This window comes from Leptonotus elevatus, chromosome 11 (genome assembly GCF_054856555.1).
Source record: "Leptonotus elevatus isolate MCC_2025b chromosome 11, RoL_Lele_1.0, whole genome shotgun sequence".
Taxonomy (NCBI): Eukaryota; Metazoa; Chordata; class Actinopteri; order Syngnathiformes; family Syngnathidae; genus Leptonotus; species Leptonotus elevatus.
The window spans coordinates 2,714,053-2,738,630 of record NC_141249.1 but is presented as its reverse complement, the minus strand read 5'-3'; the positions used below and the strand labels follow the sequence as shown (position 1 = coordinate 2,738,630).

The following is a 24,578-nucleotide window of genomic DNA, read 5'->3' as shown; positions in this document are numbered from 1 at the left end:
TCCATTTCAGTGGTTAGTTTAGCTAGCAATTTATCCTACCTGATCCTACTTGACTGCTTGTTTTAAGCAATGCTTTTACTTTTGCACCTACATGAATTGACCAAAAACTAATTTGAATTTAGTTTTGACAACACAATTGATTTAAAAAAAAAAAAAAAAAAGAACAATGCATTGAAATGCTAAACCTACACCTGTTATTTCGTATAAAATGTAATGGTTCAGATTGAACAACAAAATCAGGTTGAAACAGTTGGAAAGTCCAAATTGCTCAAGAGGTTCACAAACTTTCAAAACAGCACTGTATATATATATATATATACACATATATATATATATACATATATATACATATATATATATATATATATATATATACATATATACATATACTTATAAAATTCAACTTTAAACAATATGTCAATGAAGACAAAAACAATTTCCAAAATGATGACCAGACTAAATTTATATAACATCTGTTTAACTTATAACATGAAATTAAGGTTAATAATATAAATTAGAAAACACAATTTTCAGTTTTACTCAAATTAGGGTGATGCAAAAATGAGTACACTCCACAGAACGTCTCTGGAGCAAAGCCCAAAAAGCCCAAATTTTAGACTAGATACGTCTAGGTGAGTCTCATAATTCATTACACAGGTGTCAAGCAGACAGTTGGCTATAAATGGGGTGTTACTTAAAGAAAACAGTTTCCCATTTTTTTGCTGTTAGCAATGGAACCACATGGAAGAGAAATATCACAAGATCTGAGAAAGAAAATTAACTTCTTTACTCAGCAAAGTTGAAGACTACAAGAAAATCAGCAAAGCTTTACCTATCAGTCAGAATACTGTAGCAAAAGTGGTACAAAAATTAAAAAATTATGGAACTGCAACCATCTCACAGAGACGTCCAGGTCGTCCACGGATGTTAACAACTCAACAGCAGCGTCTTCTGATGAGAAGGGTGGAAGAAAATCGACATGTAAGTTTGCTGCAGTTATCTAAGGAAATATAAAGCCAAACTGGGGTGAATATTTCCCATGATAAAATATGGCGTACACTGCAGAGGAATGGCATGCATGGGTGCCGTCCATGGAGGAAGCCTCTCCTAAAGCCCAGGCACAAAAACACGCGCCTAGAGTTTGCCAGGGCCCATGCTGACAAAAATGAAGACTACTGGGACTCTACTCTGGAGTGATGAGACCAAGATAAAAGTTTTTTGAACTGATGGCTTCAAAACTGTATGGCGTTACAAAGGTGAGGAATACAAGGAAAAATGCGTGGTGCCTACAGTGAAACATGGTGGTGACAGTGTCCTCATGTTGATTTGCATGAGTACTGCTGGTGTCGGGGAGCTGAATTTCATTAATGGCATCATGAATTCACAGCTGTATTGCTCAATACTGAAAGAAAAGATGTTGCCATCACTCAGTGCCCTTGGTCGTCGTGCACTTTTCCAACATGATAATGATCCTAAGCACACATCTAAGGCCACTGTTGGATTTCTGAAGAAGAACCGGGTAAAAGTGATTCAGTGGCCAAGTATGTTTCCTGATCTGAACCCAGTTGAACATCTATGGGGAATTCTAAAGAGTAAAGTTCAGCATCACTCTCCATTCCATTCAGTCTCTAAAAGAGGCCATTCTTGAAGAGTAGAAAAAGATTTATGCAACAAAATGTTGCTAGCTTGTTCATTTCATGCCTAGAAGCTGTGCTGAGATTAAAAATTGTCGAGGCCATACAAAGTACTAGATTTAGTCATTTTTGTTGAGGGGGTGTACTCATTTTTGCATCACCCTTATTTGAGTAAAACTGGAAAATGTGTAATCTAATTTATATTATTAACCTTACTTTCATGTTATAAGTTAACCAGATGTATATTAAACTTGGTCTTGCCAACATTTTGGAAATTGTTTTTGTATTCATTGAGATATTGTTTAGAATGTTACTTTTCAAAGGGGGTGTACTCATTTACGCTGGCTGAGCACTGTGTATATATATATATATATATTAAAGCTGTCAAACAATTAAATTTTTTAATCAGATTAATCACATCTTAGAATTTTGATTAATCACGATTAATCACAGGCTTTTTTATCAACATTTTTTTGTCCCGCCAAATTTGAAGAGCACTGGTTATGTGTTCATTCTTTTGACATTTAATGTTATGAGGACGTCTTCATCCTCCCTTTTTTTCTAATCAGTTATTTACTTGCATAATTTAAAATGGAAAAAAATAACCACAATATTTTGACATGAATAAATATTCTAAATGTGATACGCAAACATTTATTAAATTCTTTACTTTAATGCATGTAATTATGTTTATTGCTAAAACACACATCTATTAATCAGTTAACGCTTAAACTTGGACAGCACTAATATATATATATATATAAATCATCATTATTGTAACAATTCTCATTTTTTAGTATGTTTTTCAATATTATCAATACTGTTCTTAGCTAATTAGGTGGGGGGGGGGGATCATTTGCATCGTAACACATTGGTGGGTCCATTTGGAAAATTCTCCTCAAGTAACAAAATATGGTTCCTTCCTCTATGAAGAGTGACCATATCAAAGCAGAAGAGCTTGTCCTGCCGCCATTACTACATTGTCCATTTCCATTTCAGGCTACAGTACAGGCCATTCCCGCTCGTCCAGCATGTCGGACTTCAGTCATCGTAGGAACCATTCAGTAGGAAGCGCCTCAACGGGCATCGGCAGCATCCCCGAACCGAATGAGGACAGAGACAGAGAGTGCAGAACATGTCCTGCTCTGCCTGAACATCCACTTTCCACCACCAACTCTACCTACTCTGTGTGTTCTCCAGTCCGAAGCGCCTCATCCTGTGAGCGGCTCAACAGGTGCGCTTTGACGTATTTCATGTGAAGCCGTAATTGGAAGAAAAACAATGCATTTTTTGTCATGCCCTGTAAATGAAAATTGTTTGTGGTTCAATTTGCATTCATTAGTGTTAATCTTTTTAACAAGTGTAACAGATTTTCAAATTTGAGAAAAAATGCAATGAAGGGTTTTGAAATGTATTTTGTACAGTACTAAGATATATCTCATTATCCAGCCGCATACACTGTCTGTTTGGCCAGGTTTGCCCCGCCTTGCACTTGATGCTGTCAGTGACCAGACTCATCTTCTGGCTACAGAGATGAGTCTGCTTTCCAGGCTAAACGATTATACTAACCACTGACCTTAAAATATATTTTCAAGGAGTCAACCTTCCATGATCAACCAGTTCAGTCAGTGTCAACATTGCAAACCCGCATACCTTTTCCTGCCTGCAGTAATGTAACAAACCGTACAACAATTTTTTTTGTTGTCATACAACCACTAGACTTAACAGCTCTCTGATCCTCTCACACACACGCGCATACAGGCACACACGCATGCCATGATAAATAATAACCATAACTGCGTTACGAACGACCCGTTTCATTATGCGAACCGTCTCAGCATGGGCCATACTGTGTGTGCGTCTCAGCTATTTAACCATATTATGCTCTGTGCCTCATTGTGCCTCATAACTCATTGTGCGGATATTTTTTTACTCTTAATTAGACCTCATTGAGCTCCTAATTAGCCCTTCATTGGAACGTTTAGCCTGGCAACCACAAGAAACGCCCTGTACACACTGGCTGCGTAAATGCGCAACGGCATCCGTGCGGACGCCGCAAGGAAAATAAACCATTTGAGTCTGCGTGTAAAGACATTTTCACAAGAAACATCCCTGTCGTAGCTTGTGTGTACCATTTTAAAATGCCGTTCCAGATTCCTTTTCTTTGCCAGTACCATGTTGCATTGAAGATTAAACAGACAAGCTTTTAACGAGAATACACAAAAAATATGTATCTTTCTATTGCTGATCGCTAGCTCTAAGCAACTGCTGACTGCTACCAGCTTCCTTTGATGCAGGCCACACGCCACATAGGTTAAAGTTGAGTTAATTTCCCCCCCTCTTTTTTGGCGGGGGGAGACGTGAGACTGAACAAATGCATAGGCTGTAATAGTGTACATTATCAAAAAATATATAATAATAACACGCACAATACAGACAGACCAAAAAAAAACTATTTTCCACCCTCTACACCCCTCGCAGTCGACTGCGATCGACTGGTTAGACACTCCTGCCTTAAAATAATATGCAATAATTAGGGATGTTCGATTACACTTTTTGGGAAACCGATACCGATACTCATATCTTCAGTACTCACAGATACTGATACCAATAGTACTTACGGTAGATGAAATTTACCAAAATAAAACAATGACAGATCTTTTTTTTTTAAATGACATATATATCCCAACTATAGCAAATATCCTTAAAATTGAATGAAATGAATGGAAATTCAATTTCAATTTCTCCTCCGTGAGTCATCACCTTATCGTGGTGGAGGGGTTTGCGTGTCCCAATGAACCTGGGAGCTATGTTGTCCGGGGCTTCATGCCCCTGGTAGGGCCACCCATGGCAAACAGGTCCTAGGTGAGGGACCAGACAAAGCATGGCTCGAAGGACCCCAATGATGAATACAAACTTTGGATTTTCGTTTCCCTTGCCCGGACGCGGGTCACCGGGGCCCCCCTCTGGAGCTAGGCCTGGAGGTGGGGCTCGAAGGCGAGCGTCTGGTGGCCGGGCCTACACCCATGGGGCCCGGCCGGGCACAGCCCGAAAAGGCAACGTGGGTCCCCCCTCCCATGGGCTCACCACCGGTGGAAAGAGCCAAAGGGGTCGGGTGCGCAGTGAGCTGGGTGGCAGCCAAAGGCGGGGGCCTTGGCGGTCCGACCCTCGGCTACTGAAGCTAGTTCTGGGGACATGGAATGTCACCTCTCTGACAGGGAAGGAGCCCGAGCTGATGTGCGAGGCTGAGAAGTTCCGACTAGATATAGTCGGACTCACCTCCACACACGGCTTGGGTTCTGGTACCAATCCTCTCGAGAGGGGCTGGACCCTCTTCCACTCTGGAGTTGCCCACGGTGAGAGGCGCAGAGCAGGTGTGGGCATACTCATTGCCCCCCGGCTGGGCGCCTGTGCGTTGGGGTTTACCCCGGTGAACGAGAGGGTAGCCTCCCTCCGCCTACGGATGGGGGGACGGGTCCTGACTGTTGTTTGTGCTTATGCACCGAACAACAGCTCAGAGTACCCACCCTTTCTGGAGTCCTTGGAGGGTGTGCTGGAGAGCGCTCCCCCCGGGGACTCCCTCGTTCTGCTGGGGGACTTCAACGCTCACGTGGGTAATGACAGTGAGACCTGGAGGGGCGTGATTGGGAGGAACGGCCCCCCCGATCGAAAACCGAGCGGTGTTTTGTTGTTGGACTTCTGTGCTCGTCACGGACTGACCATAACGAACACCATGTTCAAGCACAAGGGTGTCCACATGTGCACTTGGCACCAGGACACCCTAGGCCGCAGTTCGATGATCGACTTTGTAGTCGTGTCATCGGATTTGCGGCCGTATGTGTTGGACACTCGGGTTAAGAGAGGGGCGGAGCTGTCAACTGATCACCACCTGGTGGTGTGTTGGCTCCGATGGCGGGGTAAGATGCTGGTCCGACCAGGCAGGCCCAAACGTATTGTGAGGGTCTGCTGGGAACGTCTGGCAGAATCCCCTGTCAGAAAGAGTTTCAACGCCCACCTCCGGCAGAGCTTCTCCGTTGTCCCGGGGGAGGCGGGGGACGTTGAGTCCGAATGGACCATGTTCCGTGCTTCCATTGTTGAAGCGGCCGATCGGAGCTGTGGCCGTAAGGTGGTTGGTGCCTGTCGGGGCGGCAATCCTCGAACCCGCTGGTGGACACCAGCGGTAAGGGATGCCGTCAAGCTGAAGAAGGAGTCCTATTGGGCCTTTTTGGCCTGTGGGACTCCGGAGGCTGCTGACAGGTACCGGCTGGCCAAGCGGAATGCGGCTTCGGTGGTCGCTGAGGCAAAAACTCGGACATGGGAGGAGTTCGGTGAGGCCATGGAGAACGACTTCCGGACGGCTTCGAGGAAATTCTGGTCCACCATCCGGCGTCTCAGGAGGGGAAAGCAGTGCGCCATTAACACTGTGTATAGTGGAGATGGGGTGCTGTTGACCTCGACTTGGGACGTCGTGAATCGGTGGGGAGAATACTTCGAAGACCTCCTCAATTCCACCAACACGCCTTCCTTTGAGGAAGCAGGGTCTGGGGACTCTGAGGTGGGCCCCCCTATCTCTGGGGTCGAAGTCACTGAAGTGGTTGGAAAGCTTCTCGGTGGCAGGGCCTCGGGGGTGGATGAGGTTCGGCCGGAGTTCCTAAAGGCTCTGGATGTAGTGGGGCTGTCGTGGTTGACACGTCTCTACAACATCGCGTGGACATCAGGGACAGTGCCTCTGGATTGGCAGACCGGGGTGGTGGTTCCTCTTTTTAAGAAGGGGGACCGGAGGGTGTGTTCCAACTTTAGAGGGATCACACTCCTCAGCCTCCCAGGTAAGGTCTATTCGGGGGTGCTGCAGAGGAGGATCCGTCGGGAAGTTGAATCTCGGATTCAGGAGGAGCAGTGTGGTTTTCGTCCCGGCCGTGGAACAGTGGACCAGCTCTACACCCTCAGCAGGATCCTTGAGGGTGCGTGGGAGTTCGCCCAACCAGTCCACATGTGTTTTGTGGACTTGGAGAAGGCGTTTGACCGTGTCCCTCGGGGAGTCCTTTGGGGGGTGCTTCGGGAGTATGGGGTACCGGGCCCCCTGATACGGGCTATTCGGTCCCTGTACGACCGATGTCAGAGTTTGGTCCGCATTGCCGGCAGTAAGTCGAATTTGTTTCCTGTGAGGGTCGGACTCCGCCAAGGTTGCCCTTTGTCACCGATTCTGTTCGTAATTTTTATGGACAGAATTTCTAGGCGCAGCCGGAGTGTCGAGGGGGTCCGGTTTGGTGGCCTCAACATTGCATCTCTGCTTTTTGCAGATGATGTGGTGCTGCTGGCTTCTTCAAGCCGTGATCTCCAGCTCTCGCTGGAGCGGTTTGCAGCCGAGTGTGAAGCGGTTGAGATGAGGATCAGCACCTCCAAATCCGAGACCATGGTCCTCAGTCGGAAAAGGGTGGAGTGCTCTCTGCGGGTCGGGGATGAGGTCCTGCCCCAAGTGGAGGAGTTCAAGTATCTTGGGGTCTTGTTCACGAGTGAGGGTAGGTTAGAGCGGGAGATCGACAGACGGATCGGTGCAGCGTCTGCAGTGATGCGGACGCTGTATCGGTCCGTTGTGGTGAAGAAGGAGCTGAGCCGAAAGGCAAAGCTCTCGATTTACCGGTCGATCTACGTTCCTGTCCTCACCTATGGTCACGAGCTGTGGGTCGTGACCGAAAGAACGAGATCCCGGATACAAGCGGCCGAAATGAGTTTCCTCCGCAGGGTAGCCGGGCTCTCCCTTAGAGATAGGGTGAGAAGCTCGGTCATTCGGGAGGGACTCAGCATCGAGCCGCTACTCCTCCACGTTGAGAGGAACCAGTTGAGGTGGCTGGGGCATCTGGTTCGGATGCCTCCTGGGCGCCTCCCTGGAGAGGTGTTCCGGGCATGTCCTACCGGCAGGAGGCCCCGGGGACGACCCAGGACACGCTGGAGAGACTACGTCTCACGGCTGGCCTGGGAACGCCTTGGGATCCCATCGGAGGAGCTGGCTGAAGTGGCTAGGGAGAGGGAAGTCTGGGCTTCCCTGCTAAAGCTGCTGCCCCCGCGACCCGACCCCGGATAAGCGGAATTGAAGACGGAACGGAACGGAACGGAAATTCAATTTCCCAAAATCCATAAATAAGATGAAACAAATAATCCAGTGGTCAGAAAAAAAAGTCCCAATCAAAATATGTGGTTGTACAACTTCTTTTTAAGGAATACAGTGAAGTGCAAATAATTAAATTCAATACAATAGGGTTTCAAATAATTTAATATCTACCATGTTAAGAATTCCTCAAGCTGTTTAATATGTGATGTTTAATAATATATTGTTTTGAAATCCATGCTTTTAATTTGGAAGCCTGCTCGATATAGGAATTAGTATACATAAAACCCAAAGGGAAACGAAAACGCCACTTTTCAAATATAATGTAGTGTGTATAAGAGCTATAATTAGCGTCTGCGAGGGCCGTTCTATTTTTAGCACCGCAGCTCAATGACGTTAACGAGGCAATTAAGCGCCCAGCAAACATAAACGAGGAAATTAAACATGGTGAAGCTACAACCATATATAAACCACAGATATGGGTGATAATACTCACAGCAAGAGTACTTACTTATTCTCAGTAACGCTCACTGAAATGGCGTTGCTGGAAGTAATGAAATGTACAAGTGTTACCACATAGGAGACACACAGGAAACGAACGAGACGGAACAAAACTTTCGTTCCTGATCAAAAAATGGCCACAAGAGCGGGGGCCGATACCAGTATTGATACCCGTAGCGAGTACCATTACCATGAAATGTGGCCTGGTATCGGCCCGATACTGTTACCTGGTATAGGTACTCGCCCATCCCTAGAAATAATCATATACAACCTCACAATGTCCTTTTCTGCCCAACTGTAATAAACTAATGAATGTCTTCTATCAGGATGTCCTCTGCTTTCATGAGAAGATGAAATGCAGTCTCAGCAACACTATTTCATGCTAAAAATAGCTTTGACTGCCATACAAATCCAGAGTCGCGATGACAGCTTAGTGAAATGTTTTATTGAAGGAATAAAAATAGCCATTTATGTGAAAACAACTGCCAAATACAATTCATGTGTTTCAGAGGCAGCACAAAATGACTCCCAAATATCCTTTTCTCAGGCATCCAGTGAAGCAGGACTCTATGGAGTCTCAGCTAAAGAGAATGGATGATACTCGAGTAGATGCTGACGACGTGGTGGAAAAAATCCTCCAAAGCCAAGACTTCACACCTGACCTTCTAGACTCTAGTGCAGAAGGTAACACATTCACATGCAATATCGCGTTCTTTCTCAGACTTTTGTGGGTTACACTCTCCCAATCTATATGGAGAGAAGAGCGCATCAGTACATAGCAATCACGCACTCACACATGGAAAATAATATAAGACATTTTTTTAGAGCTCCTTTAAATCAGTCTTGTCTATGAAGATTTGTACACTTGGATAACTTTTAGTTTGAGCTTTCCATAATAGAGATTAATGACTTTCATGCATGCACACACACAGTAAACTATGTTTTTCCTATTATGTGCGCATTTATTATCTAATCTACATGGTAATATAAACAGCTACTGGGAAAGGAGGAACAAATAATGAGAACTTAATAGAATAATATACAATGAACCATCTCTGCACAAGGTGATGGAAACTAGACAAACGTGGGACTCATCAGGCTGACATAACCACTTCAGCAAGCACCAGTTTGTAAACTTTCTGGTAAATTCTGAAAATGTTTAACTCGGTGTGTCGATGTTTTGGCCCCCAAACGAATGGAGATGAATTGAGAAGTTTATCCTTATCTGAGCCTCACAGTTGGCGACCAGGGTGGCCGTTTGAACAAAAGGATGGCCAAAAAAAAAAGGTTTAAAAAAATAAATAAAAGGCCCAAAAATTTGCTATCATGTCTTAGTCTATCATGGAAAGCTAAAACAAATATGTGTACATCAGACAAACACTGCATATATTCACAATATTTCAGAGATATATTTAACAATGCATAGATGTGAAGTTGTGCTGTGTCAGTCCATTGTAGAAAACACAATGAGCATCTGCAGTTCTTGTAGTTGCCTTTTGGGGTCGCCATTGAAACACTGTTGAGATGGGTGTCAGATGTTGATTGGAAAGGTAGTTAAGTCTAGTCTGTCTATCTTTGATCTTTGAAGTTTGACTGGACCAGACTCTGCATTCCTCAGGGGTTGACATAAATAAGGGTCGACATGTGGTGTTTGATTTATTCATTTTCTGTTGAACGTTTACCTTCCACTGAAGTGTCCTCGCCCCAGCCTTTGAAGAAAGCGCCAGATTCTTGGGAAAGATTACCACTAAAGTGTCCCTTTTGTGGCCTGTGTAGCAATGGCCAATATTGAGAACTGGTGATAACTGCTCATAGTACAGATTAATTTATTGCTTGTGTTTAAAAAAAAAATAAATGGGAAAAAGACCTTGAAAAATATTTTGCAATTAGATTATTTTTGGTTCAGCCCTAATTGAATTAGTGTGCCAGTCCCAGTTCTGAGCCTGCTCAAAGCAGGAGAGGCAAATGGCTGACCGCACATTGCAGAATGACATGATTATATTTGTATTTTCAGAGGAGGGCTTACGTCTCTTTGTTGGGCCTGGAGGAAGTACAGCTCTTGGAAGCCATCATCTTCCTACCAGGTAAGATATGAACTATTCTTTGGTTGTTCATTTAATGTTTAGGATTCAAACTTACTGTGTGTGTAAAAAAATTCAAGTTGGACGTTTTAAAATGTCATTATCAGAAAGCCTTGATTAAGTTCTCCCTCCATTTGCCACTTGTTCTATTTCGGGTCACAGATAAATAGATTGCACTCCTGATTTGTCATTCAATCTCAGGGCTAAGACTTCAGACGAGTAACCATTCACCCATCCCAGTATAAAACAAGGATCACCATTGTAGTGTCCTGCCACCGGAGCTGCAGCGCGGGCGTGCGGCAGCTCAACAGGGGACCCGCACAAAAAACACAAACGAAGAATGGTGGGCAACAATACTCACCAAGTACAACCAAGTTGGAAGTGTGTTCAAGCATCAAGCTCGCAACTTAAGGACGCTACTTTGCGGAGATCAAAAATGGGAGAAGAAAAAAGACCAGATTTCTGCTTAGTGCAACACGTGTCATGAAATAATATCGTGCAAAGGAGGTTGCAATTCTAAATGGAAATTTTGTCCTCAACATACTGACAAAAGTGCCACTCAGTAAGGGCACAATTCTATGACAGAGTAAAATCCTATATGACAAAATAAGAGTGACTAGACTAGACAAACTATCATCATAAGGGATACAGCAACTGCTTAAGAGTGGAGTGCCCTCTCTGGGTCGGGGATGAGATCCTGCTGCAAGTGGGAGGAGTTCAAGTATCTTGGCGTCTTGTTCACGAGTGAGGAGGGCAGGTTGGAGCGGGAGATCGACAGACAGTTCGGTGCAGCGTCTGCTGTGATGTGGACTCTGTATCGGTCCGTCGTGGTTAAGCAGGAGCTGAGCCTAAAGGCGAACCTCTCAATTTACCGGTCGATCTATGTTCCTACCCTCACCTATGGTCACGAGCTGTGGGTCCTGACCAAAACAACACGATCCCGGATACTAGCGGCCGAAATGAATTTCCTCCTCAGGGTGTCTGGGCTCTTCCTTAAAGACTGGGTGAGAAGCTCAGTTGTCCGGGAGGGACTCAAGCCGCTGATCCTCCACGTTGAGTGGAACCAGATGAGGTGGCTCGGATGGTGGTTCGGATGCTTCCTGGACGCCTCCCTGGTGAAGTGTCCTGGGTACGTCCCACCGGGAGGAGGCCCTGGGGACAACCCAGGAGACAATGTGTCCCGGGTGGCCTGGGAACACCATCCCTTCAGAAAAGTTCTAAGAAGTGGCTGGGGAGAGGAAAGTCTGGGTGCTGCCTACGCGACCTGAACCTTGATAAGCAGTTGAAAATAAATGATATTTATTTATAGTTTGAATTAGAATATGAGTATTTGGCATGTGGTATCCTAACAACCCCCCTCCATCCCCCCACCCCCCCAAAAAGTTTTTCATAGGGAAAAAAATGCATGGGCAGGGCAAAACTTGCATGCATAGAGTTTTATTTTGTCTTTTTTATGTTTTATTTTGTCATTTAACATTGCAGGGTTGGTGCTGGAGCGTACGAGCAAGTGGTGATCAAGCGTTAAACTGGATTATGCCTGCCCAGCTCCAACCCCGAAAAAATGGAAGCAGGATTGTGACCATTTCTTTCTGTTACATATCACATATTAATGATCGGTCTTGTATTTGGTGCACAGTGAGTGTCAGACATCACAATTGCGCCTCCATGTGTTCTTACCTACAACCGAACACTTGCTTTCCAACACCACTATAATGTGCAGTCAAGTGGTTCTGTGTGTCAAAAGTTCTTTTTTGACTTATTTTTATTATTAAGGGCTGCCTATGTTGTTACCATCCACACATTTCCACAGCAATCTAATTTTTGGACCAAACTGCTTGGAAGAATGTCAACTGGGGAAAAACCCAAACAAAACAACTTCTTCAAAGAGAAAGATAATGCCATGCATTTTCAATACATTCCTTTTAACTATGTAGTATTTAATTATTTTTATTTCCTTTAATCAGTTTAATATTTTTGCATTGAAGCAGCTGAGAGGTTGCTGTTTGAAACTCTGAAAGAGGACAGGATATTTTACTATCAAGATCAGGTGCAAGACTTGAACTTGGTTTGTGTGTGCGGATCCACTTTTAACTGTATTTGTAGTAATACTGTCAGCACGCGATGTACAGTATTTGCCCACCCTGCAGCACTGGACATATTTGACTGCAAGAAACAGAAAGCCCAAAACAAAATGCAACCTGGCTGAAAAGATTCGACTTTGGTTATTTTCGAGATGCATTGTAGGGCACATGCCAACATTCATCTGAAAGAGGCAGATAATGTGAGTCGCTGAGCGTGTCAGTGGCTAAAGCACGCATTTTGATGGACTTAACTTCAAAACGGCATCGAACCAATGTTACTTTGGACTATTTTAGTACAGTACTTAACAGCCATGTTGCCAGTTATAGTATTGATGTTGTACACTACGTCTAATATTTGTTTTTTATCTTCATTAACCCTTTAGACCCACAGAGAGGCCAATAGACAAGTATCAATGGTCATTGAAGCACACTAGTTTCAAATATGATTGCATATCGTTTTACAGCTGCACCTCTAGGCTGCAAAGCGATAATATAATATAGACTGGATTATAATTAGGACATACAGTAGGCTACATCTGAAACACTTGACTTTCACGCTATATTAAGTTAATAGCAACGGTTTAAATCGTGTCAATCATGTCAAGTATCATGTCAATGTGCTTTTAGTTGCAGTTACCGGGGATGTTATCAAGCCTATGCATCGTACAAATCTCAATTTAACTAGTGAAAAAATGGTAGAATTCCATTTCATGGAATCTCCCTTCCCCTATAGTCAAAAGGTTTAGCACACGTTTTAGGTGAATTGTCCACTTGCGGATAAAAGCTCAAAAATTTGTATGAGGATTCCTTGGGACAATAAAATAATTTAACACTAGTAGCCCAACTCGGATATCAGAAATATTCATATAGAATACAAAAGTAGGTTTTTATTTGTAATTCTTGAGTCGTACTCAATCATAAGAATGACATGGGTGATGTGTTTGTTTGCTGTACACTTACAAAGGTGAATCTGATTTGACACCTCCAAAGTTATGTATAAAATGGAGTATGGTAGCTGTTCAGTGTTTATCCTCCATAAAGTACTGCACAAAATAGACGGATTTTAAATAAAGTGTTGTGTTTATTAAGAGCTCCCTCCAGTTTTGTTTAAGATTTAAGCATTAAATTGTTCTCATAAAATAAGCCTTACTCTAAAAATGAGAGATATTTATATCATGCATTTGCTGAAAAAAACACACACAAAACAAGAACTGATTTATAAAGCAAGTGAAGTGATGACTACTGGTTATTCATTCCCCTACCCCTGAGTCCCAGGAGAGAAAGAAGAAAAAAATCCTGGTGCTGTGCCTTGACACTACGAAACGGAGAAATCTCAACCATTTGTTTACAAAAAAACCCTAATATATAAAATAGGGGTGTCAGGCGATTATTATTATTATCATTTTTTATAATTAATCGTATAACTTCAATAGTCAACTCACAATTGATTGCAAATTTTATATATGTTCTAAATCTACAATAAAATATTTTCCCAAGTATTCAAACTCTTAACATAAAAGTGCAAAAAAATGGAAACTAATATAAATATGGCTGCATCTTTTAGTCATTGAACAGTAATTTCATGATTTATCAAATTTCATTAAGATTAAAAAGATGATACTGTAAAAAACGAGTGTGATATTGATTTGTGTTGGTCATAATTCTGCCACTAGATGGCATAACATTTGTAAGACGGTGACAGCTTAGTGCATTTTTCATTTCATTTTATGAGCTATCTAACCTTTAAGATGAAGTAACTTGTGAAATTCTGCACATTTTTTAAATTTTAAAATACAACTTGACCCCAGTCTCCACAAATAAATGCATCATTATTATTATTATTACATAAAATAAAATAAAAATTAAAAAAAATAGTGGCGTTAAAGGACGTCATAAATCATTTCCAAGGTTCACATCATGTATGTAAAAGAGTTAGCTGCTCTGTCAGAAGCAGAAAATGACAAATGTTTGACAATGGTGACATCATCACAACCAGACCGACCAACAAGAGTTACCAAGGGAACATAAAGGAGAGCTCTGAGATTGAATTATGGTAAAAATGCAAATGCAATTGTGACAGCTAGAAAGAAGGCACATCTAGATAACTATGACGCAGATTCATTTGTATTTTTCATTCCAATAACAACGTTACTGATGATACTTCATGTTCTGTGACTTGTCAAATGCCAAAATAAGTCCAGTATAGAGTATTTCCATTAACGCTATTTGTTGTGGGGTGAACCCGTGCCGTTGCATCAAAAAACAATTGTGTGGTCAAAAACAATTGAATTCCAATAAAGTCCAATCCTTTTCCATTAATGTCCAATGCACAACACGATCCTTTCCACATAGAACAATAACAGTCAAAAACTGTTTGCCTCCAAGGTTCACACGCACACCTGACACTCATTACTTAATTTATTTATTTCCTGGGGGTACAAGCACCACCATGCGGCCAAACTCAGGAATGAAGGAAGGAAAAACAAAGAACACTGTAATATGGCTCCAACATCTAGTTTAACACATTTGGAAGTCATCTGATTATTTTATGGTGTATATTGTCTGAAAAATACTAGGCGATTTTTTACATAATTTAAAAAAAAGTTTTACAATTTGATATTAAAATAGCAATTTGGCAAGTGCTTCTAGCTAACCACCACCCCCCCCCCCTCCCAAAAAACCCAAACAATAATCGACCCTCAGGAACCACCAAGAAAAAAAATGCCGCATTTATCCGCAATTGCACAATCCTTTCACTAAGCCACCAGACTATTAGAAGTCACATCCAAGTGTGGTGTTTACAATATTCATAATTTGCACAAATGTCCTGTCAGATTTATTTGCATGTCTATTATTTGCTTTTGTGTACCGTTTTGTTCCGACCACTTCAAAGGAAAAGTCTGCACAAAATCATGTATATTAGAATCAGTATTTTTTTGCGTTCAGCATGATTTAAATGTCATGTTGAAAATGCCAAGATATTACCGTGTTTGATGTATTATTTCATCATCAATATTGTGCCATTTTTGCAATGTTGTATTGTTTACGAAACGTGTTGAAAATGATTTAGTGTTGTCAAAGAATGTTGAGTCAGGTTATCATGTACTTGTTTTACCTGTGTGCCACAGGTGAAGTCACGTGGGTAACTAACATGTTGTTACAGACATGGTTGCTTCCTCTCTTCTGTGAAGCTGTTGTCTATAAAGTGCTACTTGTATTTTTCTGTAAAGTGATGTTTAAACTCCAGTGGTCCCCGTTTCCCTTCAGATGATTTTTGTTTCCTTAAACTGTGCTGGATGATGTGTACCTTACACTGTTGAATAAAATAAAATAAAATTACACAAAACATGTGCTTTAGAATTTTTTTAATTGTCTAACTTCCTGTTTTACTCTCCAACTGAGTTGGACACATACAAATCCATCTCCCAGTTTTCCTCTTCCACATGGCTGCTCTCTGCATAGCCACTGTCCGTCAGATGATTAGGATCTTCATCTTCTCGGTCTAGAAACACACAGTGACCACAACAGGTACCATTGGCTCTTAATTGCATATGATAAATGTAAGATCTTCAGTTTAAAAGGTTGATGTGATAATTGCCATTTAAAGATGCAGAAAGAGGGCAATCGTACCGTGTTCCATACTGCAGATAATTACAGCAGAGCGTGACTGATTCATTTGAATTTGGGGATCGTCTATGATGAGTTGACTCAGATTTCCCAGACTTCCACTCAGCTCACGTAACTTGGGGCAGCAATTCCACAGCAAGTGCAGGGGAACAGACACATACCTGAGACAGATAACATGGAGCAATACTTTATTTCACTGGTATCATTTAACGGTTGATCTTAAGATAAAAGGCTGATTTCGACTTGCAATTGTTATTAAAAATAAGCAGTTTGTATGAGAAATCTGATGTAGGATCAAATTGTGTCCATTCATTCAAATAGGATGACTTGAATGTGATTTCATACCAAAACATGATGTAATAGAGATCCTGACGTTGACGTCACGCATCCCAAAATGGCCATTAGCGCAACCATTTTGGCAGCATAGAAAACGCGTCTGCCACTTTGACTAAACAGTAACACTTTAACACTAACAATGATTAACAGCTGTTGTGGACGAAAAGAGGCAAAAAAAGGATTGAGCATGCTCCAGGCTACCAAAAGAGGAACCAATGCGTAGCCAATGTTGCACTTTGTACATGGTGGCTAAATTAGCAGATGCTAACTGTTACCACATGCAGAATGTTTCGTTCATTTGTGCTGCTATGGTTTAATAGATATTACACAGTTGAATTTAATAACTGACCAACACCCTAAAGAAAACTTTTTACTGCATAAATTACAGCGGCTGCGGCCCAATTAACAGCTGCTGAGTTGCTAACATACATAAAAAACACTGCAACACTTGCGTCAAACTGCCAATTTCGATGGCATTTTGACCACACATAAAGGGGAAATAAATCCGGATTGTACAAACTTGTAAAGCCTTTGTATGATCACATTTGAAAGCACTCACCGGCAACAAAGCAGGTAATTCCACGTAGCAGCGTCGCCAAGTTGAAAAAAAAAAAAAGCCCTCCTGACACTTCATCGGCAATCTAACTTGTCCACCCCACGCATATATATCATGTCCTTTTCATCAAAGTGACTATCAATGCTCTTGAGCGGAAAGTTGACGGATAAACGCTTGTATTAGCCTTCCTCGCCATTGTAGCCCAATAACGCTGCACCAATACTTTCCTGCCGCTGTCACGTGACATCAGGATTTCTATAAAATACTAAGGTGACTATTTAGGTAGCAGCAGTTGTGTTCAGAATGTCAATTTGTGTTGAAATGAACGAGTGAAGCTCATAATCCTTGGAAGAAATTGTGCTCGTTTTAAAACAACATTTATCCAATGTGTTATTCTTTTACAGACACCAAGTGAAGCAGAGAGGTTGGTCAAAAAAAGAAATATAAACCAATGCTGGAATGTCTGTTGCTGCAATCAGTGGCTTGACTGAGTTGAATATGAAGACAAAACTAGATACATTGTAGAAGTCTGGATGAGCCACATCCAATATGGCCACCACACAGACACGGTACAAATGTACAATGTCGGTGACTACTAGTACTGGTATCGGTAAAAAAAACAACACAAAAATCAAACACCCCTAATTTTGATTATATTTCATTTTCATCATTATATATTCGTCCTTTTCAATGAAACTCTGTTCTATTGATGTGCCGCCACTGAGTGCAACAGAAGTTACCAGGTGCCAGACGTTCACCTTTCAAGCAACCAATTAATACCTCTCAGATGGCATGGCGTCCATCAAAACAAAATTACATTCCTGGTGTGGTGGCAATGGATACACACCTGTGTAATGTGTGACACTGCGATTCGTGACCATTTGTCCAGAAGATCTCTCCGTACTCTTCTCCTCCTCCTCCTCCTCCTCCTCCTGGCTTGTCCTTCTCCACAGGATTCTCCTCTTTTCATATAAATCATAGAAATACTCATTAATTGTCCATGTACTGAGCCAAGTCTATTAAGATAAATATTCAATAACACCTGGTTAGCACAATTGCTATTAGCCAACTGGCCAGACTCTTACCTGTCAGCTTCTCCAGCCATTTGTTTTTCATCTTCTCTGCCCAATACAGCAACTCACTAACCAGGGTCTTCCGCAGGATGTTTTGGTCACGCAGGCTGGGATAAGTCACACTATAAAGCTAGTCAGGAAACACATTTAGTACATAACAACATAGTTGCGAGGTTTATCACTCACTGTCAACAAAATTGTATAACTTATCTCTCCACTTACCAGCGTGTATGAGAAATGATCTCCTGCATTGTCACCTAACATGAGGCCACCACGCCTGCGAAACACGCCAATCTGGGTGCAGAAGCCGATACTCTCCTCTTGGCCTGGGGGAGCTTGACCCACACCAGTGAACTCGGCTTCATAGCCAAACTCTGAACAGACATTCAAGGACCTGGAAACAAACGCTAGCTTCAAGTTCTTATTGTCCATTCAGTCCAACACAGAACATTTAAAATCCTACAGGACTCAATTTTTCCTCAAATAGTGGCAGGCAACTTAAGCATTCCAGGAATTATACGTAACTTAGTCATTGCCCCCAGTTCTTCTTGACATTCCTCTAGTTCTCCAAATTAGCCCTTATTTTAAACTCACATTTTGCTTAAGGGAAAACTGCTGTTTAATATAATTTTCTAAAAAATGCATTTGTTGTTTTAGAGCAGTAGTGTCCAAACTCGGTCCTGCAGGTTTTGGATTTCCCTGTTACAATGAACAGGATCGTTTATCAGGCTTAAGCAGAGCTTCACGTGTGGCGGATTAGTGAAACATCCAAAACCTGCAGGATTTTGAGGACCGAGTTTGGACACCACTGGTTTAGAGCCTTTTGAGTGAAAACCCCAACTATATGATAAACTGATATGACTGATTAAATATATATATTTTTTAAATATATAGTATTTGTTAAATTGTTTTTTTTAAACACCTTACGCCGTATCCCACTGAGTGGGAGAACGTTTGAGAGTATTTACAAAGGTAGCGAATGTTGACTTCTTGACAGGGTTTGTTCAAGATTGCAACGTTCGCCACTTGTGAAGTTGAACAAACACTAAAGGACAAAATATTGTAAAACTCAAATGTTCTATTTGTAATTCTTTTTTACTTTTATTTATATTTTATCAATTTAATTAATCGTCTGATTAATAATTTATTAAATTTTTAGTCTGCCAAAATCCATATCAGTTGGGACCTATGAAATTGTCCATTGGTGTAAATATTGTGTGGCTGGCTAGGTGATTTGGTGTGCTAGGCAAAAGACGCAAATTTTGCTAAGCAACCCATCTCTGTATAAATATACAACTTAAATAAAAACTGAAAAAAAATAAAACTTTGGTGGAAACAACAACATTCACACATACACTTCTTCATTTGCTTTATTTTCATGATTTATTATTAAATATAATAACTTATTGTACATGATATAAGTTAGTGGAGGTAGGATTAAGGATAGGATAAGTTCTTGTACTTCTTCCTATGTCCCTTTGAACATGGAAATACTGACTTTACTAATAATTATTTTATTTATTTTATTTCTTTCACTTTTATTTTGTATTGCATTTATAAGTTCAATAAACACATCAAAACAAAACACTTATTATTATTATGCTGTATAACATATTTTCTTTTTGAAAATCTGAGGGGGGGAAATATGTTATCTTTTTTTTATTTTTGCCGTGCAATTTGGCGCCCTCTCCACTAAATGGCGGCCTAGGTGACCGCTTAGTTCGCCTATGCCCAGGGCTGGCAACCAGTCCAGGTTATACCCCAACGCTCACAGCTGGAATGTGCTCGAGCTCACCCATGTCCCAAATAAAGACAAAAGCTATCAAAAAATTATGTATGAAATGCATTTATACAAAAAAAAGGCTTGCTGAACAATTGCCATCCGCAGCCACGATTTGTGTTATGTTGGTGTTGGACTTATCCTATCATTTTCCCTCACTTTCTGCTAAAAAAAAAAAAATATATTAATAAACATACCAGGATTGGAACGCCACTCTGGTCCACTCAAACTTGTGGTCACTGTGCCTGAAACCAGACATTCCAGGAAAAAGCCGGTTGAACTCCGAGTTTGGGGTGCTGATGATCACCGTTTGCGGAGCCATGTATCCAAAGACCACTTCAGAAAACCGGTCCAAATCATCAAGAGGGAGGTGCTCAATGCTGTAGACATCCAAGGAGCGGAGTGAGGGCATGGAAATAAATACATTAATTAATTAATTAATTTTAAATGACTATTAAGAAAAAAAAACTTACAGCTCAATGCTGGTAACCAAATCGAATCCTCTTAAGCGAGCATCTTTTTGTGTGACAGAGCCCTGGTAGAGTTGCACACACAGTTGATCACAAGTTGGCTGCAGATAGTTGGTAGATATAGGAGCCAATCCATGCCTGCGGAAGGTTAACATTGGCATCACAAAACCTGGTTTGATCAGATACAAGTGTTTATTAGGGTGATCTGACATTCGAACCTCTCGACTGTGAGGCAGATGGGCTAACCAAGAATGCAGTTTTTATTATTGTAGTATGCATGCAATGGTCAGATTTGTTTACACATTTTGTCTCTTGTCTGTCAAAATACATGACAAGAAATGCTAACCCCATAACATGGAAATCGTTTGAGAAATATTTATGTAGTACGAGGCACACTTACATCTTTTTCCTCAGTTTGGCGCCATTGATGTCAACTCCGACCAACAATTCAATTTGACGGTGAAACCTGAGCTTTTGAAGAAGGCTGCACTCAGCGCAGCCCAAGTCCACCACCTACACAAAATATAAAATATCATTAACAAATTGTAATGTGGATAGATTCCGTGTTGATGTCGTGACTGAGTGAAAACAAGGACGACACCTACCAGGCCACGAGTTCAACGCTGACTGGGTTCATTACGACCAGGTGATCAGTCCAAAATAAATAAATCTTACCTTTTTGGGGTTATTCCTCCTGACAAAGTCGACAACAAAGTCATGTCTCTGCCTGTGAAGCGACGGTGTGAACAACGGACTCATTTCCCCACGCTGTTTTGTAGTTTCACTCGCAGCTTTATTTAGAGTTAGAACTTGTTATTGACACTCCTAACGCTAGATGGCGACGTTGGCTATTGAGCAACTGTTTTTGTTTGTTTTGGTTTTCAAAGAAGCACAATAAGGATAAAATAAAGTATTTGACAGGTAAAACTTTGGTCACCAAACAAGTGTCACTTAATATGAACATAAACCATCTAAAATAAGACGCATTCCACCACTCCTTCACATTTTCCCCATGTATTTATTATTTTTTTGTTATTATTTTAAATTCAGTGATCTCATTAATAATTTGTTAATTAATTTATTGTGTGCGAGTGTTGGGACGCGGCCTGTGCATCGCAGCAGTGGCCGGAAACGAGTGTGTGACTTCCGGAAGTTAGAAGTCCATGACATCTACCCCAGTTGTATGGCGTTCGGAAAGGTTGAAATGTGAAAACAACAGCAAGGAGCCTATCAATCGAAAAAGAGAGTTCCTTTTTTTTTTAATTGACAAAATACTAATTAACAATTTGGTACCAATATATATATATAGTTGAATTGTGTGTTATAAAATAAGGCACATCTTGATCAAGTGTAATTTATTGTATGAAAATTGATAAATTGCAGAATATGACAATACTCTATTGCAATACATTGGTATATCACAAAATCATAATAATCAAATCATGCCTTAAGTACTGTGATAGACTAGTTTCTTGGGGCAACTTGTGATTCCCACCCCATGTGTCCTCAGTCTTTTCTTTGATTTGTAACATTATTAGATTGTAATGTTAGTTACACAATGTCTACATTATTTCAATGTACATACATCAGCCAATTGTTCATACATTTGTTTTTGATTTGACAGATCGATGCCACAGTTATTGCTTTCATGGATGATGACTATCTGGCTAGCTACGAACATTCCAACATATGGAGATCGGATAGCAGCAAGATGCTTCTGCTTGGAAAATAAAAGTGCAAAGTAACCCAAAAAACACTCACTGCTTGAAAAACTCAAGAAAAAGATGGGCATTGTGAATGAGGATAATGAAGGTGTTCATGAGGAGACTTCAGCCCCAAAACGTAAAATAACCTACACCAGGAACAATCCATCCATCCATCCATTTTCTGTACCACTTGTCCTCACAAGGGTCGCGGGGGTTGCTGGAGCCTATCCCAGCTGGCTTCAGGCAGTAGGCGGGGTACACCCTGAACTGGTTGCCAGCCAATCGCAGGGCACACAGAGACGAACAACCATACTCACAATCACACCTATGGACAATTTGGAGTGTCCAATTCACCTGCCATGCATGTTTTTGGAATGGGGGAGGAAACCGGAGTACCCGGAGAAAACCCACGCAAGCACGGGGAGAACATGCAAACTCCACCCAGGAAGGCCGAAGCCCGGACTTGATCTCACAACCTTTGCACTGGGAGGCGGACGTGCTAACCAGTCAGCCACCGTGCCGCCCAAAATAGCAAAAGTAGATTTGGAAGATGCGAGGCATTCAATCATGACATATTAGACTATCAGGAAGAAGCAGTACTTGATGAAGATATCCCAATTGGAGAACTCTACAGGCGGCACGGTGGCTGACTGGTTAGCACGTCCGCCTCTGGGATAGGCTCCAGCAACCCCCGCGACCCTTGTGAGGACAAGCGGTACAGGAAATGGATGGATGGATGGATGGAGAACTCTACAAAGTACTAAATATGTGAGTGCTAAGATTTTACAAATTAAAAAAACAAAAAAAACAACTAAACAAATTAGACAATATTTCCAAAATCTAATTTGAAAGACTCTATGTAATGACTTAATCGAAAATACTTTAATATCAAATATAAGAAATGTGGCTTTGTGAATATGAAATTTCCGTAACAAAATAAAAAGACCAACAAAATTACAAATATTTGTATCTTTTTATTTATTAATTTTTTATTTATTAATACATTTTTTAAAATCTTTTTTTCTTCTTTTTTTCTTGAGAGCTCAGTATTGTTCATTCTGTAATTTTACCGATTCGACATGTCATCATCATTGCTCTCTATTTTTAATTTTTTAATTTTTTTATTATTTTTATTTTTTTATTTTGGATGTGCGTGAGAATGTGCATGTGCTTGTGTGTGTGCATGTGTGCATGCGTGTGAGTGTGTACCCATTAGTTCACCTAAAACCTATTAAAAATCCCATACCGTTCACCTAAACCGAATACTTCAGAATCCAGCTAGAGTCGTGAGGTTGTCAGGAGACCTGAAGAAGGATCAAAGAAAAGAAAGGAAAGTGAAAGCCAGCACCGACCAGAAATTACTTACTACCCACCGGGTTACCAACCAGAGTCTTTCACCAACCCCAGAAACATCAAAATTCCCAAAATTGGGACGGAACACTGGGGGCAGAAGGGGAGATGGGAGCACCGGGGGCCGGGCGGCACCCCCGAAACTCTAGGCCCCGCGGGGAAAGGCCCCGGTCGTCACGCCAGCGTCCTTAGTGAAAGCTAACCCTGTTACTGACTGGCGAACTCTACCCCAAAACCGTGAATGTGACCCCACCCAGTGTATATATAAGTGTGTGTGTGTGTGTGTGTGTGTGTGTGTGTGTGTGTGTGTGTGTGTGTGTGTGTGTGTGTGTGTGTGTGGGGGTGTGTGTGTGTGTGTGTGTGTGTGTGTGTGTGTGTGGTGCATTAAAATTGGAGGGGAGTTGTAGGGCGAAGACGGTGTCTCCCCTCCAAGTGTGTTATGTGCCCTATGTGTCTATTAACAAAGTGTATTGTGCAAAACTAGTGCAGTGAGTTAAGAGGAGTGACCAGCGGGGCCCTTCCCAACCAGGTGGGGGCAGGAGGCGCACCCGCCCACCAAACCAAACCAAAATATTTGTATCTGTGCATGCAAACCAAGCAATATTATTTTTACCCTCAGTCTTCAGGGCGTTTGAAAAATATATTTCTCTACATCATTTCAGAACCTGATACTAAAAGGACAATCATAAAAAAGATGAATTGCACTTTCTTAATCAGTTTTACAAAATGTATATCTATGATGTAAATTAACAAATCTTGACAAATATAAATTTCTAGGATATATGTTGTACAATGTTTTTTACATGTATTTCCCGTACTTTGTTTCTTATAAAACATTCAAAAGGAGCAAGCCATGTTTTATGCCAATTTATAACTCCAAATTGAGAGTTCCAGAAGAATTTCCCATGAGTAATTACTCTTATTATGATTATATAAGCATTTTCTAATATGACTGTTAGTAGCCTCCATTGATTACTCAAAGATCAATACCTTTAATATAAAAAGTTGAATTCAGGATCATATTTACTTCTTCACCTGTATAACTTTTCATCAATTCTAATATACCACCCAATATGCTTTTCACAACAAAATAGAATTATTGTGATTTGACAAGAAAATAATTTTCTTAGAAAAGTTTCATAAGTAATTAATTGAGTTAAATAAATAATACCATTATTAACCCAATGTTGCAAATATAAAGACTTGTTCCTTTTAACAATGTTTGAGTTGTTCCATATAATATAATAGCGCTATGAGGAGCGAAGTTACGGGAGTAA

The 24,578-nt window shown here is 41.3% G+C and overlaps 2 protein-coding genes across 5 annotated transcripts in view; one reads left to right on the top strand and one right to left on the bottom strand.

The window, feature by feature from the left end:
• The window catches only part of eeig2b (EEIG family member 2b), a 51,741-nt gene extending 35,992 nt beyond the window's left edge, over nt 1-15,749 (top strand). For 3 of the 4 annotated variants that reach the window (XM_086088487.1, XM_086088485.1, XM_086088484.1), the window contains 4 exons: nt 2,634-2,868; nt 8,789-8,925; nt 10,256-10,325; nt 11,805-15,749. In XM_086088487.1, coding sequence (XP_085944613.1) covers nt 2,634-2,868; nt 8,789-8,925; nt 10,256-10,325; nt 11,805-11,847 — 485 coding nt within the window. In that variant the 3' untranslated portion in view covers nt 11,848-15,749. The other variant, XM_086088486.1, reaches the window with a different exon arrangement.
• A 2-nt stretch (nt 15,750-15,751) lies between these two features.
• Nucleotides 15,752-21,072, bottom strand: henmt1 (HEN methyltransferase 1). The gene is made up of 9 exons (XM_086088483.1): nt 20,921-21,072; nt 20,646-20,758; nt 20,249-20,383; nt 19,973-20,155; nt 18,218-18,389; nt 18,008-18,125; nt 17,770-17,884; nt 16,034-16,191; nt 15,752-15,905 (listed from the first exon to the last, which is right to left on the bottom strand). Exons 1-9 carry the CDS (start codon nt 21,002-21,004, stop codon nt 15,790-15,792), a joined length of 1,194 nt encoding a protein of 397 aa, XP_085944609.1. The 5' UTR covers nt 21,005-21,072; the 3' UTR covers nt 15,752-15,789.
• Nucleotides 21,073-24,578: the final 3,506 nt, after the last annotated feature.